The 26461-nt window shown below is 55.2% G+C and overlaps 4 protein-coding genes across 8 annotated transcripts; 1 reads left to right on the forward strand and 3 right to left on the reverse strand.

Moving 5' to 3' along the window:
- Positions 1–6: 6 nt before the first annotated feature.
- On the reverse strand, positions 7–2071 carry GDF1 (growth differentiation factor 1; the record flags this gene model as incomplete). The annotated part of the gene is made up of 2 exons (XM_080359447.1): positions 7–842; positions 1795–2071. 2 exons carry the CDS (start codon positions 2069–2071, stop codon positions 7–9), a joined length of 1113 nt encoding a protein of 370 aa, XP_080215573.1.
- Positions 2072–3859: 1788 nt separating this feature from the next.
- CERS1 (ceramide synthase 1) lies at positions 3860–13375 on the reverse strand (the record flags this gene model as incomplete). The annotated part of the gene is made up of 7 exons (XM_080359493.1): positions 3860–3969; positions 4170–4318; positions 4840–4987; positions 5842–6003; positions 6287–6467; positions 6883–7042; positions 13154–13375. The coding sequence occupies 7 exons, from the start codon at positions 13373–13375 to the stop codon at positions 3927–3929; spliced, it is 1065 nt and encodes a 354-aa protein (XP_080215619.1). The 3' UTR covers positions 3860–3926.
- Positions 13376–15658: 2283 nt separating this feature from the next.
- Positions 15659–21098, reverse strand: COPE (COPI coat complex subunit epsilon). 2 transcript variants are annotated; one of them, XM_080359062.1, is made up of 10 exons: positions 20923–21093; positions 20443–20505; positions 19626–19726; positions 19280–19432; positions 18837–18890; positions 18323–18404; positions 17178–17333; positions 16860–16928; positions 16553–16627; positions 15659–16032 (listed from the first exon to the last, which is right to left on the reverse strand). In XM_080359062.1, exons 1-10 carry the CDS (start codon positions 21040–21042, stop codon positions 15985–15987), a joined length of 921 nt encoding a protein of 306 aa, XP_080215188.1. In that variant the 5' UTR covers positions 21043–21093; the 3' UTR covers positions 15659–15984. The 2 variants fall into 2 exon arrangements, with proteins under 2 accessions (XP_080215188.1, XP_080215189.1); XM_080359063.1 differs by lacking the exon at positions 18837–18890 and having other exon boundaries at positions 20923–21098.
- Positions 21099–21271: 173 nt separating this feature from the next.
- DDX49 (DEAD-box helicase 49) lies at positions 21272–26115 on the forward strand. 4 transcript variants are annotated; one of them, XR_013923310.1, is made up of 13 exons: positions 21272–21407; positions 21493–21616; positions 21705–21790; positions 22084–22205; positions 22299–22486; positions 22608–22748; positions 23100–23175; positions 23262–23338; positions 23804–23901; positions 24222–24324; positions 24801–24889; positions 25282–25353; positions 25533–25600. XR_013923310.1 is itself a non-coding variant. In XM_080359312.1 (13 exons), the coding sequence occupies exons 1-13, from the start codon at positions 21293–21295 to the stop codon at positions 25707–25709; spliced, it is 1440 nt and encodes a 479-aa protein (XP_080215438.1). In that variant the 5' UTR covers positions 21272–21292; the 3' UTR covers positions 25710–26115. The 4 variants fall into 4 exon arrangements, 2 of the variants coding, with proteins under 2 accessions (XP_080215438.1, XP_080215439.1); XM_080359312.1 differs by having other exon boundaries at positions 24222–24296; positions 25533–26115; XM_080359313.1 differs by lacking the exons at positions 25282–25353; positions 25533–25600 and having other exon boundaries at positions 24801–24987.
- Positions 26116–26461: the final 346 nt, after the last annotated feature.

The following is a 26461-nucleotide window of genomic DNA, read 5'->3' on the forward strand; positions in this document are numbered from 1 at the left end:
GCTCCGCTACCTGCAGCCACACTCGTCCACCACCATGTCCTCGTAGTGCCGCAGCACCACGTTGTCGTTATTGTCGTAGTAGAGGATGGAGATGGGGGACAGCCTGACGGGGACGCAGCAGGGCTGGGGCGTCCCCTCGGGGTCCAGCGAGTGCACCATGGTCTGCAGGATGGCGTGGTTGGTGCTGTTGAGCTCGGCGGTCAGCGGGAAGGGACACTCGCCCAGGCAGTAGTTGGCCATGTAGCCCTGCGGGGCGATGATCCAGTTCTCCCAGCCCACGTCGCTGAAGCTGATGTAAAGCCGCCGGGGTTTGCAGAGGTTGCTCGGCGTGACAGGGGGGTGCTGAGCGCTCCTCCTGCTCCGCGCAGCCCCGCACTGCTGTGGGTTGAGCGTCACCACCAGGAGAGACGTGGCCAGGAAGGAGTCCACGCTGGCGCAGGCGTTCCGCAGCCCCTCGCTCGTCGGGGCCGACGCGGCGTCTCCGCCGCTCACCGCGATCTCCAGGACCAAGCCCAGGTTCCTGCTGTGCGTCCTCCACTCCTTCGCCACCCCGGTCAGGTTGAAGAGAAGCGACTGGTGCAGCTGGGCGAGGGACTGGCCCACCAGGAGCTTGCGGCCACGCTCTGGGGAGGGCGCCCCCCGCAGAGCCACCTGGGAGCTCCGGTAGAGCCGCAGCTCCAGCACCTGCCGCTGGCTGGAGGCGCGGTAGGAGTTGTGGCTGAATTTGACCTCCAGCTGAGCCATCGTCAAGTTCTCGTCCTCCTCCAGCACCGAGAGGTTAAAGTACAGACGCTTCTGCAGACACAGCAGCTGTTGGGGCTGCGCGCTGTGGATGAACTGGCCTGGCAAAGAAGGAGAGATAGAGGTGGTGGTGGTGGGAGCCTGTTGTGCTGAGCAGGATCAGCTTCTCAGGTCTCCAGCTTCAGCTCTTGGCTGCACAGCAAGAGGAAGATGGGACTGACGGAGCCGAGGATGCCCACGGTTGTTAGATGGAGGTGACAATGATGCAGGAAGATCTATCGGCCTGACGGCGCAGCCTTCAGAGAGGCGCCAGCACCAGCCTGGGCTCCAGCAGCTCCTCTACTCAACATCTTGGCAAGTACTTTTTCCCCCCGTTGCAAATATCTCCCCCCCATATGGGGGTGCTGGGGGTGCTGGCCGTTGGGGTGGAGGGGAAAGGAGGGCAAATAGCAGCGAATTTTCAGAGCTGGGCAGTTGCTGGTTGAATCCAGCTCTAGGTTTCCATTGGAAACCTGGAATGATGAGAGGAGCGAGCTCCGGTGTTTCCAGATGGAGAGGACACCGACCAAACAGCTCCCATGTAACTGAGAATGGCTCAGAGAGGCCAGAGGCAGCCAGATGTGCCGCGTGGGCAGCCAGATGTGCCACCAGAGGTAAGGGGACAAACAGCGTGGGGGGGACACGGCCACACGGGCGTCATCCCGTCCCAGCCGGAGCTGCGCCCAAGGGACGGAGGAGCCGCCGCCGCGAGCCCAAGGGCTCAAACCAGCGTCTCCCAACTGCTTTGGGCGACTCCAGGACAGACCCGGCCACAGCTCCACACCCTCCCCCGCCGCATCCATCACTGACTCGTTTCTGAACTGTAAAATGTCATCGACAACATCCAGAGGGCCCAGAGTTTAGGCAGCAGCGATATGGACAGCGGTTCTGGCTGCTGCCCCCCAGCCCATCCCACCTGCACCCCAGAGACCGAAAAGAACTGCAGCCGAGTCTCCCAGCCCAGAGAGCGGAGGGGCTTCCAAAAGACAGGACCGAACCACCGCCTTCCTGTACCTTGGTCAGCGAAGACACGGATGATGTTCCCAGGGACATTAAACTCCTCCACCCTACAAGCATCCGCCGGGTCTTTGTTTGGAGCAGGCAGCGTTTTTCTCTTCTGGAAGATCCGCCAGAGCACCGAGGGCACAGGAATGGGGCTTTTCGGGCTGGGCTTGGCACTTAAACCCAAGGATTTTAAGAGTAAACTTTCCTGCAGGCTTAACTCCATCCCCAGCACCGCGCTCAGGAGAGCCCAGGCCAGCCCGGCTCTAAAGCTGGGGAGCAGCCGCATCCTCTGCTCTCCTTCCCCAGACAAAGAGCAGCCTGGGCTGGGGACTAAAACAAGGGGCCAGGGGGGTGTTGATTGCCTGATTGGAGCCTTTGATCTGGTTAGTGCTCAATTAGCACACAGGGATTCCCAGGATTGGGCAGAGGGTGTGAAGGTCCCTCCAGGACCTGTTAACCCTTTGAGGCAGCTGCCCCTTCCCGCATCTCCGCATCATCCAGGTCCGACAAAGTCCTCGGTGGCTGGAAGGACATGAGATGATCTCCCCGACATAAAGACGCCAGCCGATCAAGCGCTGCTCCCACCTGCTGTGATGCCACCCAGAGCAGGGTCCCTCCTCCAAATCACTTATTTTTCTTCCTTTTCCAATCACAGCATCCAACATCTCTCTCCCAAGCTCATCAAAACCCAGCTCACCGAGCCCTCAGACCCCGGTTCAGCTCCCGGCCGCACACGCCGCCCTGCCCGCGGGACACGAAAAGCCACCAGCACGACCACGGCCAAACCGCGGGCGGCACAGCCACATCACACACACACAGCCGAACGAGAAACCCCGGGCAGGCTGGGGCCGTAAAACTGAGTTTACCCACACGGACTCCGTACCGCTGCCACCAAACCCCGCACCATCGCTGCCCCAGCCGAGCAGAAAGACGCCTGGGATAGTGGTTCTTGCCAATCCCACTCAAAAGCCGAGGAACTAAAGCACCGGGACGCCCCCTCTGAACCTGCCCAGGTGACGGATCCTGCCACGGCTGCAGTTTCCATCAGCCCAAGTCACATTTTGTGTCCTGTTCAGCGAGGCAACTTGCCTGCGGCTGACACAACGAGCCTGGAGATGAGTCTGTGACAGACACGAAAATGAAACGAAAAACAAAATAAAACAGAAAACCAACAATTAACTGGCCTCTGACGCCTGGAATGAATGCCCTGGAGCCCCCTGTGCGGCCCCGGCTGGGCAGAAGCTCCGCTCCCCAGGGAGGACTCAGGAGCGGAGGGTCCCAGCCCTGAGACAGGACAGCGACGGGACGGTCTTGGTCTGGGACACTGGAAAACGCACAGGGATTCCCCAAAGAGACGCCCGGCCAGGCCGGTGCCGCCTGGAAAACCAACCCGGGGAGCACAAACCAGTTGTTATTTACTTGGACAAGCAGCCACGGCTGGGGCAAGAGCCTCGAGGTCCCTCAGCAGCGGAGCCTGCGGGACTGGGACTGGATTTTGAAGCAACTAGATGACTTAAATAGGCTTTTTAAGCAAATTACATCTCCTGGCCATCCTCTGGCAGGGCAGGAGGCCGGAATAACGCTCCAGGGCTGGGTTTCCAGGCACAGCTGCAATGGGAACTGCGCTGTGTCCCCAGGCGTGTGGCAGCCCCGTTCCCAACAGGGCTCGGGGTGCTCTGTGTCACCGCTGCAGTCCCGGGCCCGGGATTCCATCGGTTCCGATGTCGAAAGGACGTTTCCCTCCCCAGTTTGATGCTGCGTTGGAGGACAGGAACCTCCTCTGCTGCTGAGGAAGGGTCGGTGGGGGGTCCAACAATAACGACGGGAGAAATCACAAAGGGACCGAGAAGAGCTGAAGGATGGAGCGACAGAGGGACCTAAAGCCAGCTCCAAATCCTACCTGGACCAGCAAAGCCTCCCAGCTGACCCAGCACAGACCGGCTACAGAAAAAGCACCAGGTCCCAGGCGAACCCCGGCAGGGGCCTGATCCTGTCAGTGGCATCTCCCCCAGTGCCGTGTGGGGGTGCAGGGGGTGTCGGGGGTGAATTTCTTTCTCCGTGTGCCGTTTGTTCGCTGGGTTTGAGCGCAGGGTCCCGGGTCAGTCCCCAGGTCCAGCCAGGCTGCGGCGGCCGCGCGTCCCTTATAACCGCTTGTCTTTGATAAGTCCATTCTTCAGGTGCAGCCTGCGAAAGAGAGCACAGCGCACAGTGAGCTTCGGTCTCTGCATCCTCCTGAGACTCACAGCGATGTTCTGCATTCTGTGCCGAGGAATCCCGCTCTCCTGTTTTCTGGAAAGCCTTCGGCAGTGACTCCAGAGCCCTGGGGTCACCAGCCCCTGTCCCGCAGCCCGCGGTGCTGTACACGTGTCACCCTCACCACGTACCCTTCTTTCAGAGCGCTGGGCAGCTGCAGTCCAGCCTCTTTCTTCTTGGCCGTGGCGGTTTTCTTGCTGACCTCCACGTCGTACTCGCGCACGTCGTTCACCTCTTTCATCTGCCCCATCAGCACCTTGGCCACGAACAGGACGATGTACTGCGGGGGGAGAGACACCGTCAGCCACAAACCCCAAAGCCTTGAGCTGTTCCACTCAACCCGCTCGCTCCCAGTTGCCAAGTGGGACCTTTCTGCACTGTCCTGCACCCCCAGAAGGGCAGAGCAGGTCCCGGCGGGACACCCAGACCTTGATGACCTGCAGCACTCCCACAGCTGCCATTAATTGATTTAATCCCCGCTGGATGATGAACTCAGACACCACCCAGCTCTGCCCAGGGCTGAGACACATCCACCCTTGTCACCCCCCACCCTTCCTCAGGGGATGCCAGAACATTTACACCCACGTCAAGTGCCAGCCTGTCCCAGCTGCTGTTATCACGCCCCTGGTCCCCAGGGTGTGGGTCATTCTGAATTCCAGCACAGAGAAACCCCCTGGGCACTGACAGGGGTTTCCCTCCTCCCTTCCAAGCCACCCCTATGTCACCAGAGCCACCTCCATCCCCAGGGTAGCAGAGGAGGGAGAAGTCAAGCGTAGGGGTTGCCGAGCTCCCCCTACTCACCAGAAACCAGTAGATGTTCATCAGAGTGAGGACAAGGAGCAGAGCATTGAAGAAGAAGTAGAAGGGGATATTAGGGACCGACTGGAGGCTGGAGTAGCAAGTGGCGTAGAGCACCTTGAGGGGGAACCAGTAGAGACGGAACCAGAACCTGCCGGGGCAGAGGGAGCAGGGTGGGTTGAACAGCCCCACGGGGATCCCCCCAGGGCAACCTCCTGCTCCGGGCAGCCCTCCCACCCGCCAGACCCGGCTCTCGCATCTGGCTTGGGTTTAAAAGCCTGGCTCTAGGCGGGACTGCACACGCCGCTGCTGGAGGGAGGATGCAGTTTCTGTGAGCAGAAAGGCTTGGCAAAGAAAGGGCTTTCTCAGGGGAGAGACGCAGGTCTGCGCTGCAGATCCTCTCAGCTGGACGGGGCACAGCAGGGGGACACAGCTGGAAGGTTTTCTAAGTCCTGTGCATCCTTATTTGATCACTAAAAACCTTCCTTGCTCTCCCATCCCTCAAACTGAGGGCTCTTGTTGCCACCCCTGCTTTTCAGAGCACCCTGTGCAGAGGAGACAAAGGGACAAATGAGGAGCGACAACCTGCGGGTTACCCATCTCTATTCTTCTTCTTCTTTTTCTCCTGCCTTGCCCCAGGAGGACAAAGCAAAGCTGGAATCTGGGACAGCCCCACGTCCCTCTGCTCCTTGCAGAAAAGCACTTCTGAACTGCTAAAGCTCAGCAAGCGGGAAAATGGAAACAGCTCCTCCTCCCCTGGGGTCATTTGTCATGCTGCAAGCGAGATTTCACAGGCACTTTGGTGGTGACAGACGGCAAAGTGACTACAGAGGGATTCCAAACCCAGCATGGGGCCAGCTCTGCGGGAACCTCTTCCCAAACAGTGTTTTGAATAAAGGGCTGGTTCCCATGCAGACAAACGTACCCTGGGGCACTGGGGGGGTTGCAAAAGCTGGCAGGGAGGGTTGGAAACGGGATCAGGGCTGGACAGACGCACAAACTCACCAGCTGACGCTGAAGGTGAGGCAGCCGATGTTGGAGATGATGTCGTTGAGGCGGTGATAGACTCCCCCGCGGTGCTTGAAGTAGACGTTGAGCTTGGTGAACTCCAGCTGAATGTCATTGACGTCGTGCAGGAACAGCACGAGGATGCCCACGTTGTGGTACCTGCAGGAAAGGGCAGCGGGTTCATTTTGGCCTCCAGCACCCACAGCCCATCCCGCTGGGAGCAGACAGACCCCCTGAACAACCCAGACAAGCAGGGCTGGCACCAGGCGATGGCTCCTGAGCACTGGGATCACTGGGAGGCAGAGAAGAATCCACGCGCCCCCATTAAAAGCCCTGCTATGCGCCCGCGGGACGCACATGAGCACGGAATCGCTGCAGTTTTGCGGCCCAAAAGCGCCCCATGCGGGGTGCGGATGGACAGTGTCACAGCCCGGGGCCTCACCTGAACGCGTACGAGAAGGTGATGAGGGTCAGCGTGACCACGTGGTGCAGGAGCATGACGACCGAGTCCTTGCGCCACGTGTCCATGTAGGCGGTGGCGTAGATGGAGTGTCCGTAGAAGCTGCACTGCAACAGGTAGGCGATGGCGATGTCCGTGGGGACATCCATGCCCTTCTTCCAGTCTGGGGAGGGACAAAGGCACCGGGTGAACCCAGAGCTCCAGCAGCAGCAGAGACGGGAGCGCAAAGAGCAGCCAGAGCTGCCCCAGCACATGCTCAGGGATGGGAAGGAATCCTGGGTATCCCGGCTCCCAAACTCTGCCTTGGGCACTAGACCCTCTCCTAAATCTCAGGGACATGCCTTGATTTACTTCTCTCCAGCATTAATGACTCAATCCCACTCTCCTCTGACACATCCCAGCCTGCCCAGTCTGCAATAGCCACTGGGCAACTCTCTGTAACAAAATGAACAGCGACCATGCCCTTTGGTACCCAATTTAGAGGTTCAGTCTTCTCTTTCACTCACCCCAACTCCCATTCCCTTGTTCAACCCAGACATCCTAATCCACTACCCGCTTCTCCCCGGTTCTTACTGTACCATAAAAGACAGACGGTGGGTCATAGAAGAAGGGGTAGTCGGTGAAGAAGAGTAGGTAGATGCCATACGACCAGGATAACGTGTAGAAAAGCAGCTTCCAGGCACTCTCGGGCATCTTGGCAGCATCTTTCGGCTGCAGGTTGCACCACTCCGCGAAGGGCTGCGAGGAGAAGGGGAAAATATCATCACACGTGGCAAAAAGAGCTGGGGAAGCCAGGGCAGAGCACGCGGAACCTCCGAGAGACGCGAGCACAGCGTGCGCCACTGGATACGGCAAAGCTGGGGTCACAAACCCCATCTTCTGGCCTTTAGGGCACCGAGAAGGCAGCGCGTCCCACGCTCTGGGCACCGCTCCATCCCCGGCTCCGGCGCGGGGCTGCCCACAGCTGCCTTGTGCAGAACACGGTCGATAACTAACAGAATGAAAATAGAGCCCTATCTGCACAAGGAAAGCCAGCAGAGGAAGCCGTAATGACATTATCCTGCGCACCGACCTCGTGGTGCTGCCAGCTCCCAGAAAACTGAGAAAGCAAAGTCTGTGCAGAGTCCTAAAGCCACAGCAGCTGCCGTTCCCCAACCCGCACGGCACAATCTCCCCTGTGTGGGCAACTGGAGAGGGGCAGATTTGCAGGTGACACGTCAGCAAAGGCTCTGGCACTGGGTTCTCTCGCTCTATCGCACCTACCCATGCTCACCCCCCTTCCCTGCAGCTTTTCTAGCTGAGCAGCATCAAAACGCTGCTGGTTTTCCCCTCCCTGCGGTTTGCAACACCCCTTCTCACCCGCCAGGACTCCAAAAGAGGAGGCAAAGCCGCCACAAACACGGGCGAAGCGAGGGGAGGGAGCACGAGCGGCGCTGCGGGTTGCTCGCGCTAACCAGAACGAAACTTTCTCACACTGAGCTCCCCACGTTCGCAGGGATGCTGAGAACCGCCCGGCGCTCCCGACTCGTGCTCCGCAATAGCGAGAGCGCTGGGCCACAGCTTCGAATCACAGGATCATATTGGCTGGAAAAGACCCTCAAGATCATGGAGTCCAACCATAACCCACCCTGGCACTGCCACATGTCCTGAGAACCTCATGTCCGTCTGTCCAGCCCTCCAGGGATGGTGACTCCAGCACTGCCCTGGGCAGCCTGTTCAATGCCCCACAGCCCTTTGGGGGAGAAATTGTTCCCAGATCCAACCTCAACCTCCCCTGGCGCAACTTGAGGCCGTTTCCTCTTATTGCTGGTTACGTGGGAGCAGAGACCAAACCCCCCCGCTCCAAGCTCCTTTTGGGCAGTTGCAGAGAGCTTGGAGCATTGTAGAGAACTTGGAAATCACACTAAAAGCAAAACCCCAGCATTAAACAGGAGTCTTCCCAGGAGTAAATTTCACTCCAGGAGTAAAGTGGGGCAGCCAGCGCTCCCCTTGTTCTCACCCCGCGAGCGATGCTGAGCGCGCACTCAGCTCCGTCGCACCCCGGGCAGGGACCGATCCCTCCCGAGCAACCCCAGGCACCACCTCTGCTTCTCATCACCAGTGACAGAGCCACATCAGCCCAGCCACAGCTGCAGGGGAGCAGTCAAGCGCATAATAAACAAAATGCCTGCAAAGTAACCGAACCCTGCCCCAGCTCAGCACTTTCTGCAGCTCCTGGATGCTCAAAGCTATATTAAGGTCCCAGCTGTCCCCAGGCAGCGGCTGCTCTGGCTCTAACCCCTCTCCACATCAGATTTTTCAAAGGATTCCACTCCAAGCATTGTCCCGGCCTAAAAGCGTTTTGTTCGGAGCTCTGAATTTCCCAGAACTGGAAGCGCCAGCCCCACGAAGCTCTTGCCAAGTTGTCCGTCCCCCCTGCAGCCCCGGCCTCGCCAACACATCGCGCATTCGCAGCACGGCCGTGCCCGCGAGGGCAGGAACCCGCTGCCAAGGGCCCTTCCAACAGCAGCCGCGGCAGGAAAGAGAGGAAGAAGCTTGAAGGGTGAATAAATAATGCAGAGACAGAAAGTCCCGAGCCCAGAAAGCATGAATTATTTGCGTCTCCATAGAGCGGAGCAGCAGCTCAGATACGGGACGGCTCGCCCCTGCCCTCCTCTGCCAGGCTGGATTGAGGCTGCTGAGCTCAGCCGCAAATCCCGGCTGCGGCTTTGCTGCCCAGCGCCAGCCAAGCCGTTTTGCTGCTCCTCTGCGCCTCAGCTCCCTTCAAAGGGGGAAAGACATCACATTTCTACCCCCCGCAGGCAGAGCTGATGACAAGGAGCATCACCCGCAGGGCTGGCACATTCTACTGAGAAAAACCCGTGGTTTATGGACACTCGGAGCCTCTGCAGAAATGGCAGCAGTGCAGCAAATCATCTGATGGACAGTCTGTGGCAGCAGCTCCCGGTCTGGAGCAAAAGCAAAGCTTCCAAAGGGGAAGGGCTACTCCTCTCCAGCCGCTGGTGGCCACCACTGCAGGAGGTTTTAAGCCCTGGGGAAACCCTCCTCCTCTCTTAAACAACATCTCAGGCTGGACCCTGCAAGGGGAGCCGGCTCTGGAGCAGACACTGGGAAGAACTGGGAGGGAACCAGCATCTCCCTGACCCGCACAGGGGCTGGGGGAACAAATGACTGTCCGGGGGTGGCCCCACTAGAGCGGGGGCTGCTCCCACGGGAAGGACGAGCCAAGGAGAGCATATCTGCCCTCGCCCCAGGGGCGGGAGATGCACAAGGTGGGAGATGTCCTCCTGCTACCCCGCCGTTCCCATGGCAACGGCACAGAGATGCCTGTTGCTACGGGTGACGGGAGCAGCGGATCTGGCTCTGGCTGAAAGAGCCCAAGGCTCTTGGCAAGTGATGTAACCAGGCTTCATTTAAAGGGCGAGCGGCTCTTCCTCCTCCTCCTCCTCGCCACCCCCACGCAAACCTCCGCAGGCATCTTCTGATTCATGTGTAAAATTACGCGCTGGGAGGGCCGTGACTGCTCCCCCGCAGCATCGCGGGGCGGGGGAAGGAGCGAAGCGATGGGTGAGAGCGCTTAGAGCTGCAAAGAGAAACCAAATGGAAACTGTCACTGCCCACAGCTCTGCTGAGGTGTCAAATAAAATACTCCTAGCAAAAAAGCAAACACACGCTCGCTCCCTTTTTCCAGCCTCCAGCACTAGAGGAAAGCAGCCGGTCCCCTTCGATCTACAACTGGCTAAAGCAGCAGGACACGAGTCCTTCCAGTTACGGATTGCGGCTTTTTACAGAGGAATTGTGTCCCCCGGCGTGTCCCCATCTCCTCCGCCCCCTCCCAAGCCTGGAGATGCGGGCCCAGCCAAATCCCAGCCACGTCGCATCTGGTTTCTGGGCACGCCGAGTTCCCCAGAGGAGCACAAAGGAATGGCTGGCACGACGCATCCTCGGCCCGGGGAGCTGGCAGCTCTGCATCAGCTTTTACTCAACGCAGATGATAAGGATGAGCCAGCAGAGCTCCGCGTCAAAACCTGCCCAGAGCCGACAGCTACCGCCCGCTGCGCGGTGCCAGCGCCTTCCCAGAGCTGCAACGGGGTCTTTGCACCCCAAGGGACCATGACCCTCCCGTACCCAGCCGGGATGTCACTCCTGGGCCAGCTGCCACCCCTCGGCACATCAGGGTCGTGCCACCGAGCCCGCAGAAGGAAAGACCCAGTAAAATGTCGCTGTTCTCTGAACATCAATAAATGAGTCTCCCCAGCGGCTGTCACCCCAGCGTGCTGACTTTGGGGTCTTTCCCTACCCAATCCACATTTGCTCAGCAAACTGAGATCTTTCCTACACCAAAACAACTCCTTTCTGTATTCGCGCCAAGTGAGGATTCTGTAAAGGAGAGGCAACGGGCTAAAAGTTTCTTTGCTCCAAGGATGATGGGAAAACCACATCTAACGCACAGGCACCGGCCTGGCCGTTGTAACGGGTGTAAATTCGCACTTTCAAACCCTAACCCGGCCCTTCCCGGCACAGGCACGACCTTTACCGCTTCCCCAAACCAACTGCGAGACCTTTCGTGGCAAAGATGCTGCAGGATAAATGCTGCTGTGGTTCTAGAAGAGGGCGAGGAGCCTCCCGCCCCTGCTCTCTCGATCCCGATGATGCCAACGGGGACACGCAGAGAGCACGGGACGGGGCGTGTGGCTCCAGCACCCGCGGGTCTCGGAGGAGCCGTCACGGCCATTGCCACGGTGCCGCTTCAAGGCCTCGTGGTAAGAGTCGTTTCCTCTTCAGACGCAGAGAATCCCAGTCCCAGCAGCAAGATTTATTATTCACAGCCAACAGGCAGGAAGGCAGCGCTCTCCGGACCTGAGCGGATTCATTTTTATAATTGTGTTTCAGTTCTTGCAGGGAACATGGAAAGATTCTAAATGAGGAAGGACGCTCTTTGAGTCTGCATGGGAAGTGAAGTCCTGAGCACGGGAGACGTTTCCTCCCAGCGTTAAACAGGAATCATACAATGACCTGAGTGAGAAGAGACCCCCAAGGATAACCAAGTGTCTTTTCTCCCCACAATGCGATGAAACCTTTCCCTGCTGCTGAATGATCCGCTCCAGTGCCGCCTGTACAGAGGCCACACAATACAAACCCATTTCCTAAGTACTGCCAGAGGTTTTAGAGGAAAGCACGATCTCCAGCTTCCCAAGAGCAAGTCCAGCAGAGAGAAACAGAAAAAAGAAATTAAAAAAAAATAAAATCAAACAGAGAAAAGCTTCAGATTATTTAAAAATATAGAGTTGTCTCCCTCTGCTACCCTTCCGCTTATCTGCTGGGAGAAAACTGATGCTGTCACAATTTCCCTCAGCATCTCATCACTACAACACATGCAGATGCGGCCACAGGACCCGGCTCCGATCAACCCCCCTTGCTCTTCTGCAGTTACAAGCGTGACCCATTTCTCCGCGGCAGCGACACCCCGGCGCTCGCACAAGCCGCCGAGCATCCTCCGACAGCCCCGAGCGGGCTGGGCGGCACGACGAGCTGGTTTCATGCTCCGATCACCGCTCGCTCTGTAAAAACGACCCTTACACCAGGGTAAACCAGAGCGCAAATTATGTCTGATTTGTTAGGACAGACCTAGAGCCCAGTCCCAGCGTTCCCAGGCGCTCGATGCTTCCCATTGGTACCCACAGGAGACAGGTGCGGGTCACAAGCTAAAATTCAGTCCTACGTAAAAAGCCAGCGCGGTACCTTGCCTATATGCCACTTTAGCAGCTTCAGAGGACTTAAACTGGAACCTTGCGTTACCAGATAAGCAAAGGAAGAGCCGCTTTAAAGGCTCTTGCAGCTACTTGAGGCCTCGTGCCACCATATTCATGAGCAAAGGATCGTCTCCGCGCCCTCGAGAGATGAGGACTATCCCCTGAGCCAAGATACTGCATCTCCGTCACTTCTGCCTTTCGAGGCCGGGTGAACGCCAAGTGCACAGCGTCTCGCTAGAAAAGCGGCGTGGAAGAAATCACCCCAGCTGGGACCGAGCCATCGGAAAGAGAGGGGAGGTCTCATCTCGTTCCACACGCTTTTCGCAGCCAGAAATAAAACAGAGCCGATCTTCACTCTCGGGGACAGCCGGCTCATCCTGTCCCTTACCAAGTCCCGTATGAACGAGGAGGGGACGACGGCTGTGGGTGGGCTGCTCGCAGCCCTGCATCCCTGCGCTCGGAAGGTTAGCCCGGCACTGCAGCACGCAGCCATCCCCACGCCGTCCTCTCCACCGCCGCACCGGCGACAGACGGTTTTCATGCAAACCACAGATGAGAAGCAGAAACGCGGGTCCTTCTCCTCCCCCCATGCAAGAAATAACCCCCAAGCGTTTTCAGGACACAGCTAAGGGAACATGGTGGGGTGGGGGGAGAGCGCGCTGGTGCAGCGCGATGCTCCGGGATGCAGCTCCAGGGGAAGGGGGGGCTTTTTCATTGCCATATCCTCCAAAAAACACGCAGCCTCGAGGGAAGGGGGCTCTCTCATGCTACACCCCCCCAGCACGAAGCCCTGTGGAAAGGGGGGGTCTCTCCTGCCATGTCCCCCCCAGCACGAAGCCCTGGGGGAAGCCGAACGTCTTCTGCACAACCAGCCCCTGGGATGCGGGCACGGATAGCGGAGAAATGACCCCTCTGGTGCAACGGGCGCCGCATCCCGCCGCTCCCCGGTGCCTCCATCCCGCATGGCCGCCCGCCTCCGGTGTCCCCATCCCGCATCCCGCCGGTCCCCGGTGTCCCCATCCCGCATCCCGCCGCCTCCATCCCGCATCCAGCCGGTCCCCGGTGCCCCGTTCCCCCGCGGGGGTCCCGCACTGACCCGAAACACCCATCGTGCGGCGGTTCTGCGCAGCGCGGTCCAGCCCAGGGCGCAGAGCCCGCACAGCAGCAGCTCGGCCCAGCCCAGGTGCGCGTTCTCGGCCCAGCTCCGGCGGGCCAGCTCCCAGCCGCAGTCCCCGCAGCCCCGCACGGCCCCGGCCAGGCTGCCGTAGCCCCGCCGGAGCAGCTGCCCGTAGCCGGGCATGGGCTCGGGCACCGGCATGGCCGCTCCCGCCGCTCACCGCCCGCCCATGGCCCCGCCGGCTCCGCGCAGGCTCCGCGAGGGGCGGGCCGGGGCCGGGACTCCCCTCCCCACCGGTACCGGGGCTCGAGAGCCGCCCCCCCGGCCGAACTGAGGGCGGGAGAAGCCACTTCCCCCCCCGCCCCCGGAGCGGCGGGTCATTAGGTGCTGGTTAATCAGCATGGAGCTGAGCAGCAGCTCATTAGGTGCCCGTTAATCAGCACGGACAGTCGGTGAATTAAATTATGTTGCTATTTCTTGCAAACATGCACATAACACTCCCTAAAAAACCCCAACCAAACAACAACAAGACCAGCAAACAAATAAACCACCCCTACCCCCCCAAAAAACAAACAAAACCAAACCCCCAAACAAACAAAACCCCAAACAAAAGCAATGACCACAGCACTGCTCTCTTGAAGGATGCGCCGTGACAACAGGCTGGAGTCAAGAAGCGAATACTAATATTTCAGGATCAAGAGATGACAACTGAGCACGTAACAGTGGAAAAGTGCTGTCCCGCCACCCTCTGGAAGGCACCCACAGCCCCTCCAGTTCTAACTCACCCTTTCATGTTTTTTTCATTTGATAGGCAAAGAGAAACATTTCTCCAGATCTTTTTTTCCATACCGCTCAGCAAAAGCCTCCCAGGAGCAGAACTGTCCCTTCCTCACAAAGCTTTTTGGTGGAAGCAATGAGGTGTTTCCACCTGCTCAAAGAGCTGAACTTCATCACCTGTTGTGGCTCTGGAATAACGAGATGCACCTGAAGAACATAAAGGCACACTCCAAAAGCCAGCCCTGATCAAGAGCTTGGCTGGACGCCTCTCCACAAGGCAGGCAGCTCATTGCTGATTCATGAAATAAATCTCATTATGTGTATGCTTAAAATTAAAAGAGATACATCCAGAGTCGCATACAGACAGCCAGGCACTGAGCTCATTAGGAGAAGCATGAGTTCAAGATGAAGATTTCCCTAAAATGCCAATATTTATGTTGTCTCACTGTGAGGAACAACAGGAATCTCAGCCCAAAGGCGCTGGAGCAGCACGGGGGTGTTTGGTTTCAGCCATGGAGGAGCAAATTGGGTTCAGTTGTGTCCTAATGCACCCAAACTCTCACTTAATTGCAGCCATGGGATCTTACTACTAGAGATCGAGAATAATCATCATCATTACAGGCGCTCACGGAACTGCAACCAGCTTGATAGGGAAAGGAAAAGACTATAAATGAGTTTTATGTCATTTAAAGTCATCCCTTCGACCACAGCCTTCGAGTTCTCTGGCACCTCTCTCATTAGTCTGGTGCAGCAATGAGAAAACACAAACTCACTCCTCCCCGAGGCCTGAACAACGTGTTCCCCCTATTCCCACACTGACAGCGCTGGCTCCTGCTATGCCACTTGCTTTTATTGTTTATATTTTTTAAGTCAATTTATCATGGCCCATCAAGTGGGGAATGGCTGCCCCGCGCACACAAGCCCCTTTCAGGGCTCCCTCAGACAGCTCCACAAAGGCCACATTCATTCCACACTGGACCATGAATAACCCCTCATTGAAAAGAGCTGCTCGCTAAACAAGCCAAGGAACGAGACAATGAGCCCTTTGAGAGCAATAGCGGCCGAGGGGGCACAAGGGAAACGCCAGTTCGAGACATTTACAGTGCAGTATAAACCCCTCATCTCCCCCTCCCCAAACACAACCCCAAAATAATTCAAATATTTGAGTCTGGGAGGTCCAAGCTGAGGGTTCCATTTGGCCATCTGCTCTTTGCCATCTCTGATACAGCACGATGGTTCCACGCGTCCCGCGGTCTGAAATGCTACAGAAAAGCGTCATCACGTGGTGTTGGATCACGTTATTACGTTCCACGACACAACGGGTTCAACAACCACCAGTTTCAGAGGAACTGGTGACAAACGCACTTCCACATGCATGGCAGGATGTACTTTGTCAAGCAAAGACCTAAAGCTTTCCTGGCTCCAGGACACAAGCTACTGCATTTTACCAACTTAAGATTAAGGCTGAGCTTATTACAATCGGATTATTTTTATTTTGGGGAAGCCTTTCCCTCTCACCAGCAGTAACCCCTATGCTGTGTGTGCTTCTTCAAGAGGATGCTGGAGTTAACGGAGGAGCCTCAGTCACACTGAAAGAAGATCCGTAACTCATGTACCGACCAGAGATGCTTAAAATCAACCTTCACACAAGTACACCCTCGGTACAGATGCCAGGGCTCATTCCCAGAGTGGAATCACTTGAATTCCAGCAATTAAGGGCCACGCAGATCCAGAAAAGGCTTTATTAGGAATGTTTAAGGTACAGTGTTGTATTCTCTGGATTCACACTGTATTTTAAACAGAGTTCAGGACCCAGGTAAGCCAGAACACAGGCTTTTCAGATACCAAAAATCAAGTAGCTATGTGTTATATACAGGTGCAGCACGGGCTTCCTGGCCCCCAAAACCCTGCCACAGCAAGTTAAGCCAGACCGACTTGCAATGGGTGTCTTTCCCTGTTACCAGAGAGGCTTTGAGCATCAGCCCCGGTTGCTGAGGTTCCGGAGAGCAGGGCCGAGGCTCGCTCCGCTCTCCTCAGGCGCTGGGCGCATATTGCATGGCGAGCCGCTCAAAGTCATTCTCCTGCAAATCAGAAACAAAATGAACAAACCTTGAACTTGACCGAAAATCTAATAAAAATCTAAATTAACTGAAAAGAACAACACTAATAATCACAGCTCAGTAAAGCAAAAGGACTAAGAAGCAACATCATATGTATCAGTTCTCGATTTTTCTCCAATTTGCTCCATTTTTCTTGCACTGTTACCTTTATCCTTTCCTCATCCCCAAATTCTCTCTTCCAGAAGGATGTTTCCCCTATTTGAGCATAATGATAGTAACAAACTTCTGGATCAGTTTAAGAACCCATATCTCAGAGCTATTCTTTTGAGATGTTACCAGGTCCAGGCACATCATTCCTTTGTTTAACACCCAACGTCGCTCACAAGGCTAGAAAATCTGCCAGCAAGTGATGTGACAGAGCGAACACGGACCTGACCCCTCCGAACTGCAGTAACCTTTATCAGTAAAGAATCCACTCACCCCATCAGACACTGGTATGAGAAATAATACATTCAGTTTTATATGAGAAAGTAATTAATACCTTTGCTTGATACTCCTTTATGAACGGATGATTTTTATGCGCATCTTTCAACTGTGACAAATAGCGATTTGTAACCTGATGGGATGAGAGAGATAAATATTGAGATAACGTGAAGAGAAGCCAAGAGTTTAAAACACCACACTCCAATGTATTTGTTGGCAGCAAGTGAAGAGCATTTTCTCAGCATCTTGATTGTTTTATTGCACCCGCTATTTAAGGTCTGATCTTTAAGTGCAGGGAATGCACAAGTCTTACTGGTTTTAACTGGGAACAGACAAGGACATGAGTCCAATGGAAGCAGCCTCACCTCTGGTGGTTTGCCCAAGTGCTGCGACAGGACAACAAAGTTGATGAGGGTCTCAGGGTGGCTGCTGTCCTGAAAACAAGAACAAACATGTCAGCTACATGACCTCCCTCTGCCCCAACCGGCCAAGTTCTGCCCAAACTCAGAGCTCACTTCACCAGAAAAGGCAAAGTAGAAGACAAAGTGGGTCTGGCAGCGACCACCCTTAGCGATATACATCAATACAGCGGTATTTTCACCAAGTTTACCACTGAAAGTCCTTGCTGTTTTACTCTATATCCCCAGGAGAGCAAATATCTGCCTGGAAACACCAGCAAGCACCTTGTCCAAGGCCTCCTGCAGAACTCCCTCCGCGTCATCCCACTTGCCCTGTGCCATGTAGCAGGCGGCCTGGCCGTTGAGCAGGAGGAGGGTGGAGGAGCACTTGTCTGCCATCTCTTGGAAGATGTAATAGGCATCTTGTAACTTCTCACCGCCCTGGAGGAGACAAACACCCACAGGTTGACCACAGATGGCAAAGAAGCCTGTACGTTCGTGCCAGGGTTGGAGGACTCAGCACAAAGTTCAGTTCTAGGGTTATAAAGCGCAGGTAGAGAATGTGTAAGAACCAACGCTAACAGCTGCTGGCACACGTGTGATCTTCTGTACCACAACAGATCACCCTCAGGCTGTAGATGAAAGAAATGCAAAAATATTAAGAACCACTTAAATGATCAAAAGATTCAGGTTTCCATTCAGAAAACAAAACAAACTTCAAAAGAACCACTTCAGATGTTTGATGTAATAAAGGATTATGAAATTAGATTTTTAAATTAAACCCAGGTATGAGCTCCTGGCCTTTCAAAATGTTCCAGCTCCAGAAAGGTTCTACATGCAGCAGTTTCCAACAAGCAGAGGTGGGACCCTTAGTGGAAACCGAGATCTTAGGGAAAATCCAGCCACACGCTATTGTAAGGCAAGGGCTACACATGAGAGATTTCATCACAAAACCAAGTGAACGCTGAAAATAGAATATTAATAGTGTAAGAGATGATTGCACATAACCTTGGACTCTAATGAATTTGATTAGGCCACTTATTTTCAACCACCTGATTAACCGGGCTGCAAAACTGTTTGGTTTTGCCTGATTTACAAATCGGCTTAAAGACAGTCTGGATGCTAGTAACACTGCAGTTTTCTGTTTTACATTACAATAGTTTGTGAATTACTTAAGCGTGGTTTAGCCCTTCCGTGTGTGAGCTGAAGGCTGAGGAGCACAGACGAAAGGCCAACAATCACAGCCAGGTAGTTTGCGCACCCAGATCCTGGTATTTTCTGTATACTTGAAGGAAGGGGAAAAAGAAAAGCCAAAAAAGCAAAAACCCAACAACCTGCATGTTTTTTTGGAAAGCACAATATGGAGGGAGCGATGAGGAGCAGTGTTCCTCAGATGTTGTGGGTGAGGGATCTCCATCTGAGATACTCACCACGGCCAGGTTCACCCAGGCAGTCGCCAGCTGAGTAAGAGTCGCATCCTCATCCTGCTCCTGCATCTTCTTGAGTTCCTTGCTGGGGAAGCAAAACCAGGAGTCATAACAGGGGAAAAAAAAGGAATTTTCTGCACTTCTTTAAGACAGAAACAAGAGGTTGTAGTTGCCTCTCAGCTCCTCCATCGCCGCAGCACAACAGCCACGGTAAGGTGGTAACGTGGCACAAACACCTTTTAATGTTCCACTGAAAGCACCTGTGGAAGATCTCCCTGTGGGAAGGTGGAAAGCCAGGACTAGAGATTCAAACCACATCCTACTACAAGCAAGATTAGACATAAATGTCCATCCCTAACTGTATCCAGCTCTATTATCTCCGCAGCTTAAAAGAATAACAACATTTTGCAGCACACCCATACCCACACACAAGTTCTTCCGTGTTAAAATGCTGTGCCCTGGGGAGGCTGGTTGAGGAAAACTGTGATCAAGGCCCAAGCAAAGGGACACAACTCACCGAGCTAGATCGAGCCTGTCGAGCTTCAGCAGAATCTGTATCATCATGGCCATGCTGCAAAGAACGAGAGCAAAGGGATTTTCACAGCTGCAGCCTTTACGGTTCGCTTGGAAGCTGCAGGTCAGTGGGAGACGTTCCTGCCAGAACCCGGAGATGCAGGCGGCAGAACAGGGAAGGTTCTTCCCAGCTCCCAAGTGCTCCCTCGCTGAATTAAAATAACGCTTGTTTCAGCAATTCTGAAATCGATAAATCAGGTTCTTAAGTTTCACAATGGAGCAATAAACTCCATATTGTAGGATGAGCAGCAAATCACTTCCTACTTCGAAGGGAGACAAAACGCAGAGCAGCTACTCAATGGTTTTGAGGCTTTTTAGAGACAAGGCAGAGCTCAGTCATTCTCTCCTTACACATGAGAGGCTTTGCCAGCACCCCAATACACTCACCATTCCAAGCTTTCCCCTTGGTGCAGAGCACGCAGAGCCGCGTCAGGATTTTTGTCATGGAAATAGATGGAAGCAGCCATCAGCAAGAACGTCGTATTGGCTATATCAACACTTTTTGCCATTTTCTTGTCCAAATCGGCAACAATTGCATCCCTATGAAGAGTAAGGGTGAGAATTTGGGTGCGTTTCATTATCAAGTAATAAAAAAAGATCCTGACCCCACAGGAGATTCACTGCAAAGCTACACAAAATCACAATAGAGACCACACTTCTGCAAGAGACTTTCCACAAGGAAAAATATTCCCCATCAGACAGGGCTTGAGTTCCAACTTATTGTCAGACATACCGTTGATTCTCATTTGAAAGATATTCGGCAAACATCCTCACTGCCTGGAGCTCAGGACAGGCGTTGGCTTTAATCTCATCCAGGACAACACCGTATTTTCTCTATTGAAGGCGAAGAAAAAGAATGTAGAATTTAACCATTTTAAGAAGCCAGAAAACAGTTGCTTACTTTCTTAAACCTTTTTTCACAACAACAGCAACTTTACATCTTCCATTGTGCTCCAAACACACAGCCAGACTTCATAACTGAGGACTATTTCATAGAATCACGTTGCTTGGAAAAGACTCTCAAATCCATTGAGTCAAACTGTTCCCCCAGCCCCAGCACTGCCCCATGTCCTGAGAACCTCATGTCCGTCTGTCCAGCCCTCCAGGGATGGTGACTCCAGCACTGCCCTGGGCAGCCTGTTCAATGCCCCACAGCCCTTTGGGGAAGAAATTGTTCCTAAATCCAACCTCAACCTCCCCTGGCGCAACTTGAGGCCGTTTCCTTTGCTCCTGGCGCTTGTTCCTGGGGAGCAGAGCCCGACCCCCCTGGCTCCAAGCTCCTTTCAGGCAGTTGCAGAGCATGAGAAGGTCTCCATACACGTATAGTTTCCCCATACACCATTTTAAAGATAAAAAAGCACCTCTCAAAAAGGCCTCAGCAAGTCATCCTGACCCTACACAAACACGCTGTGTTCACAATTGTGTGGCTGTCAGGGAATACATTGTGTTCCAGCACCGAGCACCGAAGGAGGAATTTTAACCCAACTGCGTCACGCTGAACTCTGACCCACAACCACTGCAGCTCCGCCCCGCGCTCACGTTCACCTCACCTGGGCGATGTAGGCTCGGAACAAGAAAACATCCCTCTCCACCTCCTTCTCCAGGCTGGAGGGCTGAAGGGATAGCAGGAAACAAGAACGGCTCTCAGGGATCTGCACGGTCATAACCCAACCCTGCACCGACAACAGCCACCCAACCCCGCACCGACCCGGCCCCACAACAACCACCCGACCCCGCACCGACCCGGCCCCACAACAACCACCCGACCCCGCACCGACCCGGCCCCACAACGACCTGGACGCCCCAAAGAACGACCCCCCTGTTCCTGGGCCCACAGGATCCCCCCCACCTCCCTCCCCGGCGTCCCCGTGTTAGACCAAGGACGTTGTAGCACCGAAAACTGCCCGGGACGAGGCGGGCAGGGACAAAAGGCGCTTGGGGAGTCCCAGACTTGCCCCTTCAGCCGCTGAGGCGCCCGAGAGCCCGCAGGCCCCGGGGAGAGGCCCCGGCCCCCTCCGAGCCGCCCTCACCTTGACTCGCTGCGCCTCGTTGATGGCGGCCTGGTAGGCCCCGATGTAGAAGCTGTTCTTCACGTCGAACAGCTCGTCGGCGTCGCCGCCCTGTCCGGCGGAGCCCGTCCCGGCCGCCATCTCCCCCCTCAGACACGTCTCCGGAAGCAGCCGAGCGGCGGGTGCTGCTGGGAGCCGCAGTCTCCATGGAAACCCCCGGCACCAGCCAATGGGTGTGCGAGGAGATGTAAACATCACCAAAGCGCCGGAAGAAGATGCTGCAAATAAGGCTGGCTGGGCGGGGCTAGCAGCAAGCAGCCAATGAAAGAGGAGGGTGCGCCCGCCGACGCGCTACCGGGAGCGCCACGTGGGGGAAGCGGCCGGTGCGGTGATGGCGGAGTTCCGGGCGCTGGGGCTGGCGCCGTGGCTGGCGGAGCAGGCGCGGCAGGTGGGGCTGAGCCGGCCCACGCCCGTGCAGGCCGCCTGCATCCCGCCCGTGCTGCAGGGTGAGCGCGCCTGGCTCCGGTCCCCGATCCGGTCCCCGTCCCGCCGTTACCGGCCGCTCACGGTCCTTCTGCCCCCCCCTCGCAGGTCGCGACTGCCTGGGCTGCGCCAAGACGGGCAGCGGGAAGACGGCGGCGTTCGTGCTGCCGGTGCTGCAGGTGCTGTCCGAGGATCCCTACGGCATCTTCTGCCTCGTGCTCACCCCCACCAGGTACCGGGCGGCCCCGCTCCGGGCTCAGCCGGGCCCGGGAGGCCCCGCCTTGGCGGCCGGGACCGGCTCAGCCCCGTCCTCCCCGCAGGGAGCTGGCGTACCAGATCGCCGAGCAGTTCCGCGTCCTGGGGAAGCCGCTGGGGCTGAAGGACTGCGTGGTGGTGGGCGGCCTGGGTGAGTGCAGCGGGGGAGCCGGAGCCCTTCCCGGGGGGAGCCGGGGTCCTTCCCGGGGGGAGCCGGAGCCCTTCCCGGGGGGAGCCGGGGTCCTTCCTGGGGGGAGCTGGAGCCCTTCCCGAGGGGCTGGGGGAGTCTCCCAGCACAGGGGGAACCTCCATCGCATGGAGGAGCTGTTGCCCAGCACCCAGGGCTGGGGGGAATAAGGAGAGCGACGTTTTCCAGCCTCACTGACCAGCCGTTTTTGGGGTCCGTGCCCAGTTGCTGGTAACTCGTCCGTGTTTTTGGCGCAGACATGGTGGCGCAGGCGCTGGAGCTCTCCCGCAAACCCCACGTTGTCATCGCTACGCCCGGCAGGCTGGCGGATCACCTCCGCAGCTCCAACACCTTCAGCCTTAAAAAGCTGCGGTTCTTGGTAAGGCAGTTTTCCAGATTTTTTTAAGTATATACTTTGAAGAGTTTGAGCTTTTTAGGCGCAGCTGAGCGCAGCGTTTCCGGCCGTGCGCAGGTTTTGGATGAGGCTGACCGGCTGCTGGAGCAGGGCTGCGCTGACTTCACCGCGGACCTGGAGGTGATCCTGGACGCCGTTCCGCCGCGCAGACAGACGCTGCTGTTCAGCGCCACGTTAACAGACACACTGAACGAGCTGAAGACCCTGACGGCCAACAGACCCTTCTTCTGGGAGGCCGCGTCCGAGTGAGTCTTCCCCTGCTGCCGAGCGGGTCAGGAATCCCATTTCCTCCTTGTTATCTCCCTTTTCTTCCATCTTCCCTTCCCAAACCGATGTGTCTTGGTGCTTTTCTTCCCCTCCTGACAGGGTGCGGACGGTGGATGAGCTGGACCAGCGCTACTTGCTTGTCCCCGAAGCGATCAAGGATGCGTACCTCGTCCATTTAATCCAGACCTTCCAGGACGAGCACGAAGACTGGTCCATCATTATCTTCACTAAAACCTGCAAGTGAGTGGCCTTGTTCCTCCTGATCCCTCTGAACGCACGTGCGGCTTTACATTTCTAGTGGAGATCTTCAATTCCCACTTTACTGGGTGTTAGGCCAGGTTGGTATTTGCTTTGTTAGTCTATTTTGAAGTTTGGTAGAGAAAAAAACCTTTTCCTCTCAGCAATCTGGGGCTGAGGGGCCACCCAGAGATGTCGGATGCCAAAGGTTGAGCTAATTCCCCTCCCCAGCTCTGTCAGGCGGTAACTAATTGTGGTGTGAGAGCTGCCTGAGGATCCCCAGCTCTGTCCTGATCCATCGGCTTTACGTTTTCTTGTTATATTTCGATTTTTTAAATATTTTTTCCCTTGCAGGGACTGCCAGGTGTTGAACATGATGCTGAGGAGATACAACTTTCCCTCCGTCGCTCTGCATTCCATGATGAAGCAGGTGGGTGCAGGACGGATCTGAGCTGTCCCCGAGTCCTCCAGTTCCTCCGGTCGCAACGTCCCTCACACAGACTTTGCTCTTTACAGCGACAACGCTTTGCAGCTTTAGCCAAGTTCAAGTCCAGCATCTTTAAGATCCTCATTGCCACCGATGTTGCTGCCAGGTAAGGGAAAAGCATCATCTGTGTTGCTAAAGGTCTTTAAGCTGCTTTTTAAGCATCAGAACCGCTGTGGAGATTAGACTGGGCTTAGCAAGAGATTTAAATTCCCCGCCTTGGGTAGGCCAGGCTTGTTCATTCTCTTGTAGAACATCTGAGCCATGGTTTGGAGCCCGCTCCCGTGGGCTGTAGCTCTGATCCTGGCTGGTTTTGCTGCAGCGGGTGTGTTTTAGCAGGAGAATGATTTCCGTGAGGCTCAGCGTGTTCTCTGGGTGTAGGAGGGAACGGGTGACGTTGCGTTTTGTGGCTGTTGGAGAGTTGCATGAGGAGTTTGTCCTCGAATCAGCCCAAGCCAATGAAGACTTTATTCATGAGAACATGGGGCTTTTGGAGAAAGCGGAGGACAGGAACTTAAACTGTAAATATTAAAACCTTGTTTCTGAACTTCCCTTTTCTTCCCCTGCATTCCAGAGGTTTGGACATTCCCGCAGTACAAGTTGTCATCAATCACAACACTCCCGGCCTGCCAAAAATCTACATTCACCGGGTTGGCCGGACAGCCCGTGCGGGTGAGCGGGGAAAACCGCCTGTGGTTTGCTGGCCAAAACTGGGATCCCGGCGCTGGGAATGGGTGCGAGGAGATGTCACAGCAACCGCAGCGCAGCACGAGATCTGCTCCTGTCACTGGCTCAGAATCCTGCCTTAGGATTGCAGCTTTGGCTCGCCCTGACCCATTAACTGAATTTTCAGAGCACATAAAGACCCCTCTGAGCACTCTGTCAGTGTAACATGCCAGGCTGGCTCAGGGATGGGTGGAATTTGGCACAGATTAGGTTTTATCTCCCTCTGCTTGTCAAGATTCTGATATCACCGTGTTTTCCTCACCCAGGTCGGAAAGGAATGGCCATTACACTGGTGACACAGTATGACATCCACCTCGTCCACGCTATTGAGGAGGAAATCAGTAAGAGCACTGTTAACGCTGCTAAAATGTGAGATTGTGCATGCTCCTTTGTGCTTGTGGCGCCTGCAACCCCGATTTCATCGCTGCACAACCTAAAAATGGTTTCCCTGTGTGGCTAAAGCTTGGGAAAGAGCAGGAGCCCTCGAATATCTGTCGGCTTTGATTCTGCTCCTGAGCGTGCCGGGCGCGTGTTTGTCTTCCTGCTGCTTCATATCAAGTAGAAACTGTTGAACTTTCCCTATAACCTTTTTATTGAAGCAGCCGGTGCCCTCCTTCCTTCCTTGCTGATGTGGATAAAAAGAAACAGGTTGCTTTGCACAGGTTGGGGAATTGTAGGCAGAGGGAAGGATTTAATCCTTTGTAGGTTGAAGAAGTGAGAGTGATCGTAGCACATGCAGCAATTTTGCTGATTATCAGTGGAACTATTATTTTTCTAATGGGCTGAGAATTTTCCCCCTGGATTTTGTCCCCAACCGTGGTGTGTAAATGTCTCGCCTGGTTTAGAGCTGAAGCTGCAGGAGTTCTCCGTGGAGGAGCAGCGTGTGCTGGACATCGTCACCCAAGTGAACGTCACCAGGCGGCAGTGTGAAATCGTACGTGTGCAAATGCGAAGCCCCGTGGTGCGGAGGACGGGAGATGTGCTGGGTGCAGCCAGGAGATCCGCTGCCGTCTAACGTGCAGCTCTGGATATGCAGCTTTGCTCTTGAGCACAGAAATACGGATTTTTGTTCCTGTTTCTAGTGGAAGCACTTGGATGGGTGTGTGGGGAGGGTCGTTTTAGTTATCTTCCCCACGTTTGCTTGATTATTGCACATATTTTGCAGCATTTTTCTGCTGGTGAGCATTGAGAGTGGTGCTTTGGGGGGAAGGTCTGCATGTTACCAAATGCGTGCACGCTGCTGGCCCTGAGGAGCCACGCAGCTTTTCTCTGTGTCTGACTCAGCGCTCGGTTACTGATGGCCCTGCTGTATTTTTGCTTTGACAGGAACTGGAGGGAACAGATTTTGACGAGAAGAAAGAAATAAATAAGCGGAAGCAACTGATCCTTGAAGGGAAGGTGAGAGTTGCTGCTGTGTAAACTACTTTGATCAGTAGCTGGTCTGATGTGGAAAAGGAGTGACAGTTCCTCCCTGTCTTTCAGGGTGGTGAAGTTAAAGGGTGATATTTAAAAGTGTAGGAAAGGCAAAGGGGCTGGCACTGTCCCTAGGTGTGTCACTCATGTCCTTGCCATTCCAGGATCCAGATCTGGAGGCAAAAAGGAAGGCAGAGCTGGCCAAGATCAAGAAGAAAAACAAGCAGTGTCGGGAGAAGGTCCAGCAGACGCTGCAGAAGAGAAAGGAGCTGCAGCTCAAGAGGAAACTGCGGAAGAAGATGGAGCGGCGGAACAAACTGAGCGCTAAGGAAGAGAGTTAACATCCTTTGGCCTGACACGCTGCACTTGGACTGCTCTGACGTTGCTGCTTTGGAAATACTGGGATCTAACACTTAACACAGACACTTCTGACCTGAAATCAGTCTTGGACAGTCTGGGGAACGTGGGGTGAGGGAAAAGGACACTTTGATAAACATCTCTGTTATTTTTCCTGGTGGGCTGGAGGGCGCTGAGCTCTCCTAAGAAATGGTTTTATTTCCCTACAGAGCTTAAAATCCCCGTGTAGCTCAGGCTGGAGTCTGGCCAGCTCTCTTCTGATGTCAGGTTTGATCCCAGGTGCCTTTTTAATGGGCAGAGCTTTCTATGACTTGAGACCGAAGATGTACTATTTCTGTCCTCTGGCTTACAAAAATAGTTTCTATTTCCAGTGCCCAAATAAATATTTATTGCAACAAGTGATGTTTGACCTTCAACATGTGGGGGAGTTGTGGGATCTTATGGGTGGGGAGCAGTAGTTGTGTGGGCAAGCAGCTTGGAGATAAAATCGGGGGGGTTTGGAGAGATAAGGATGGAGTTTACAGGTGTTGTATCCCAGTCCCTTCATGTGAGCCAAGCCCAGCTCCTTCCCTGGGAGCGTGCGGTCTGTGCACTGTGCACAGCTGGATCTTGCAAGAAAAGCTGGTGTTGCCTCAGGGATCCTCAGCCACAGGATCCTGAGCTTGGGACACACACGGGTCCATCTGCTGCTCGTGAGATGGGTCTGGAACCATTGGGAGATGCCTCAACACGCTCC

The sequence above is a fragment of the Nesoenas mayeri genome, assembly GCF_963082525.1.
Source record: "Nesoenas mayeri genome assembly, chromosome: 25".
In the NCBI taxonomy this organism is placed as follows: domain Eukaryota; kingdom Metazoa; phylum Chordata; class Aves; order Columbiformes; family Columbidae; genus Nesoenas; species Nesoenas mayeri.

Excerpts from the sequence above, each read along its gene's own strand:
- COPE (XM_080359062.1), bottom strand. The coding sequence starts at position 21,042 with ATGGCGGCCGGGACGGGCTCCGCCGGACAGGGCGGCGACGCCGACGAG. Across the intron at positions 20,506-20,922 it reads ACGAGGCGCAGCGAGTCAAG|CCCTCCAGCCTGGAGAAGGA; the intron begins GTGAGGGCGGCT and ends CTATCCCTTCAG. Across the intron at positions 19,433-19,625 it reads CTTTCAAATGAGAATCAACG|GGATGCAATTGTTGCCGATT; the intron begins GTATGTCTGACA and ends TACTCTTCATAG.
- DDX49 (XM_080359312.1), top strand. The coding sequence starts at position 21,293 with ATGGCGGAGTTCCGGGCGCTGGGGCTGGCGCCGTGGCTGGCGGAGCAG. Across the intron at positions 23,902-24,221 it reads TGGCCGGACAGCCCGTGCGG|GTCGGAAAGGAATGGCCATT; the intron begins GTGAGCGGGGAA and ends TTCCTCACCCAG. Across the intron at positions 24,890-25,281 it reads CCAGGCGGCAGTGTGAAATC|GAACTGGAGGGAACAGATTT; the intron begins GTACGTGTGCAA and ends TTGCTTTGACAG.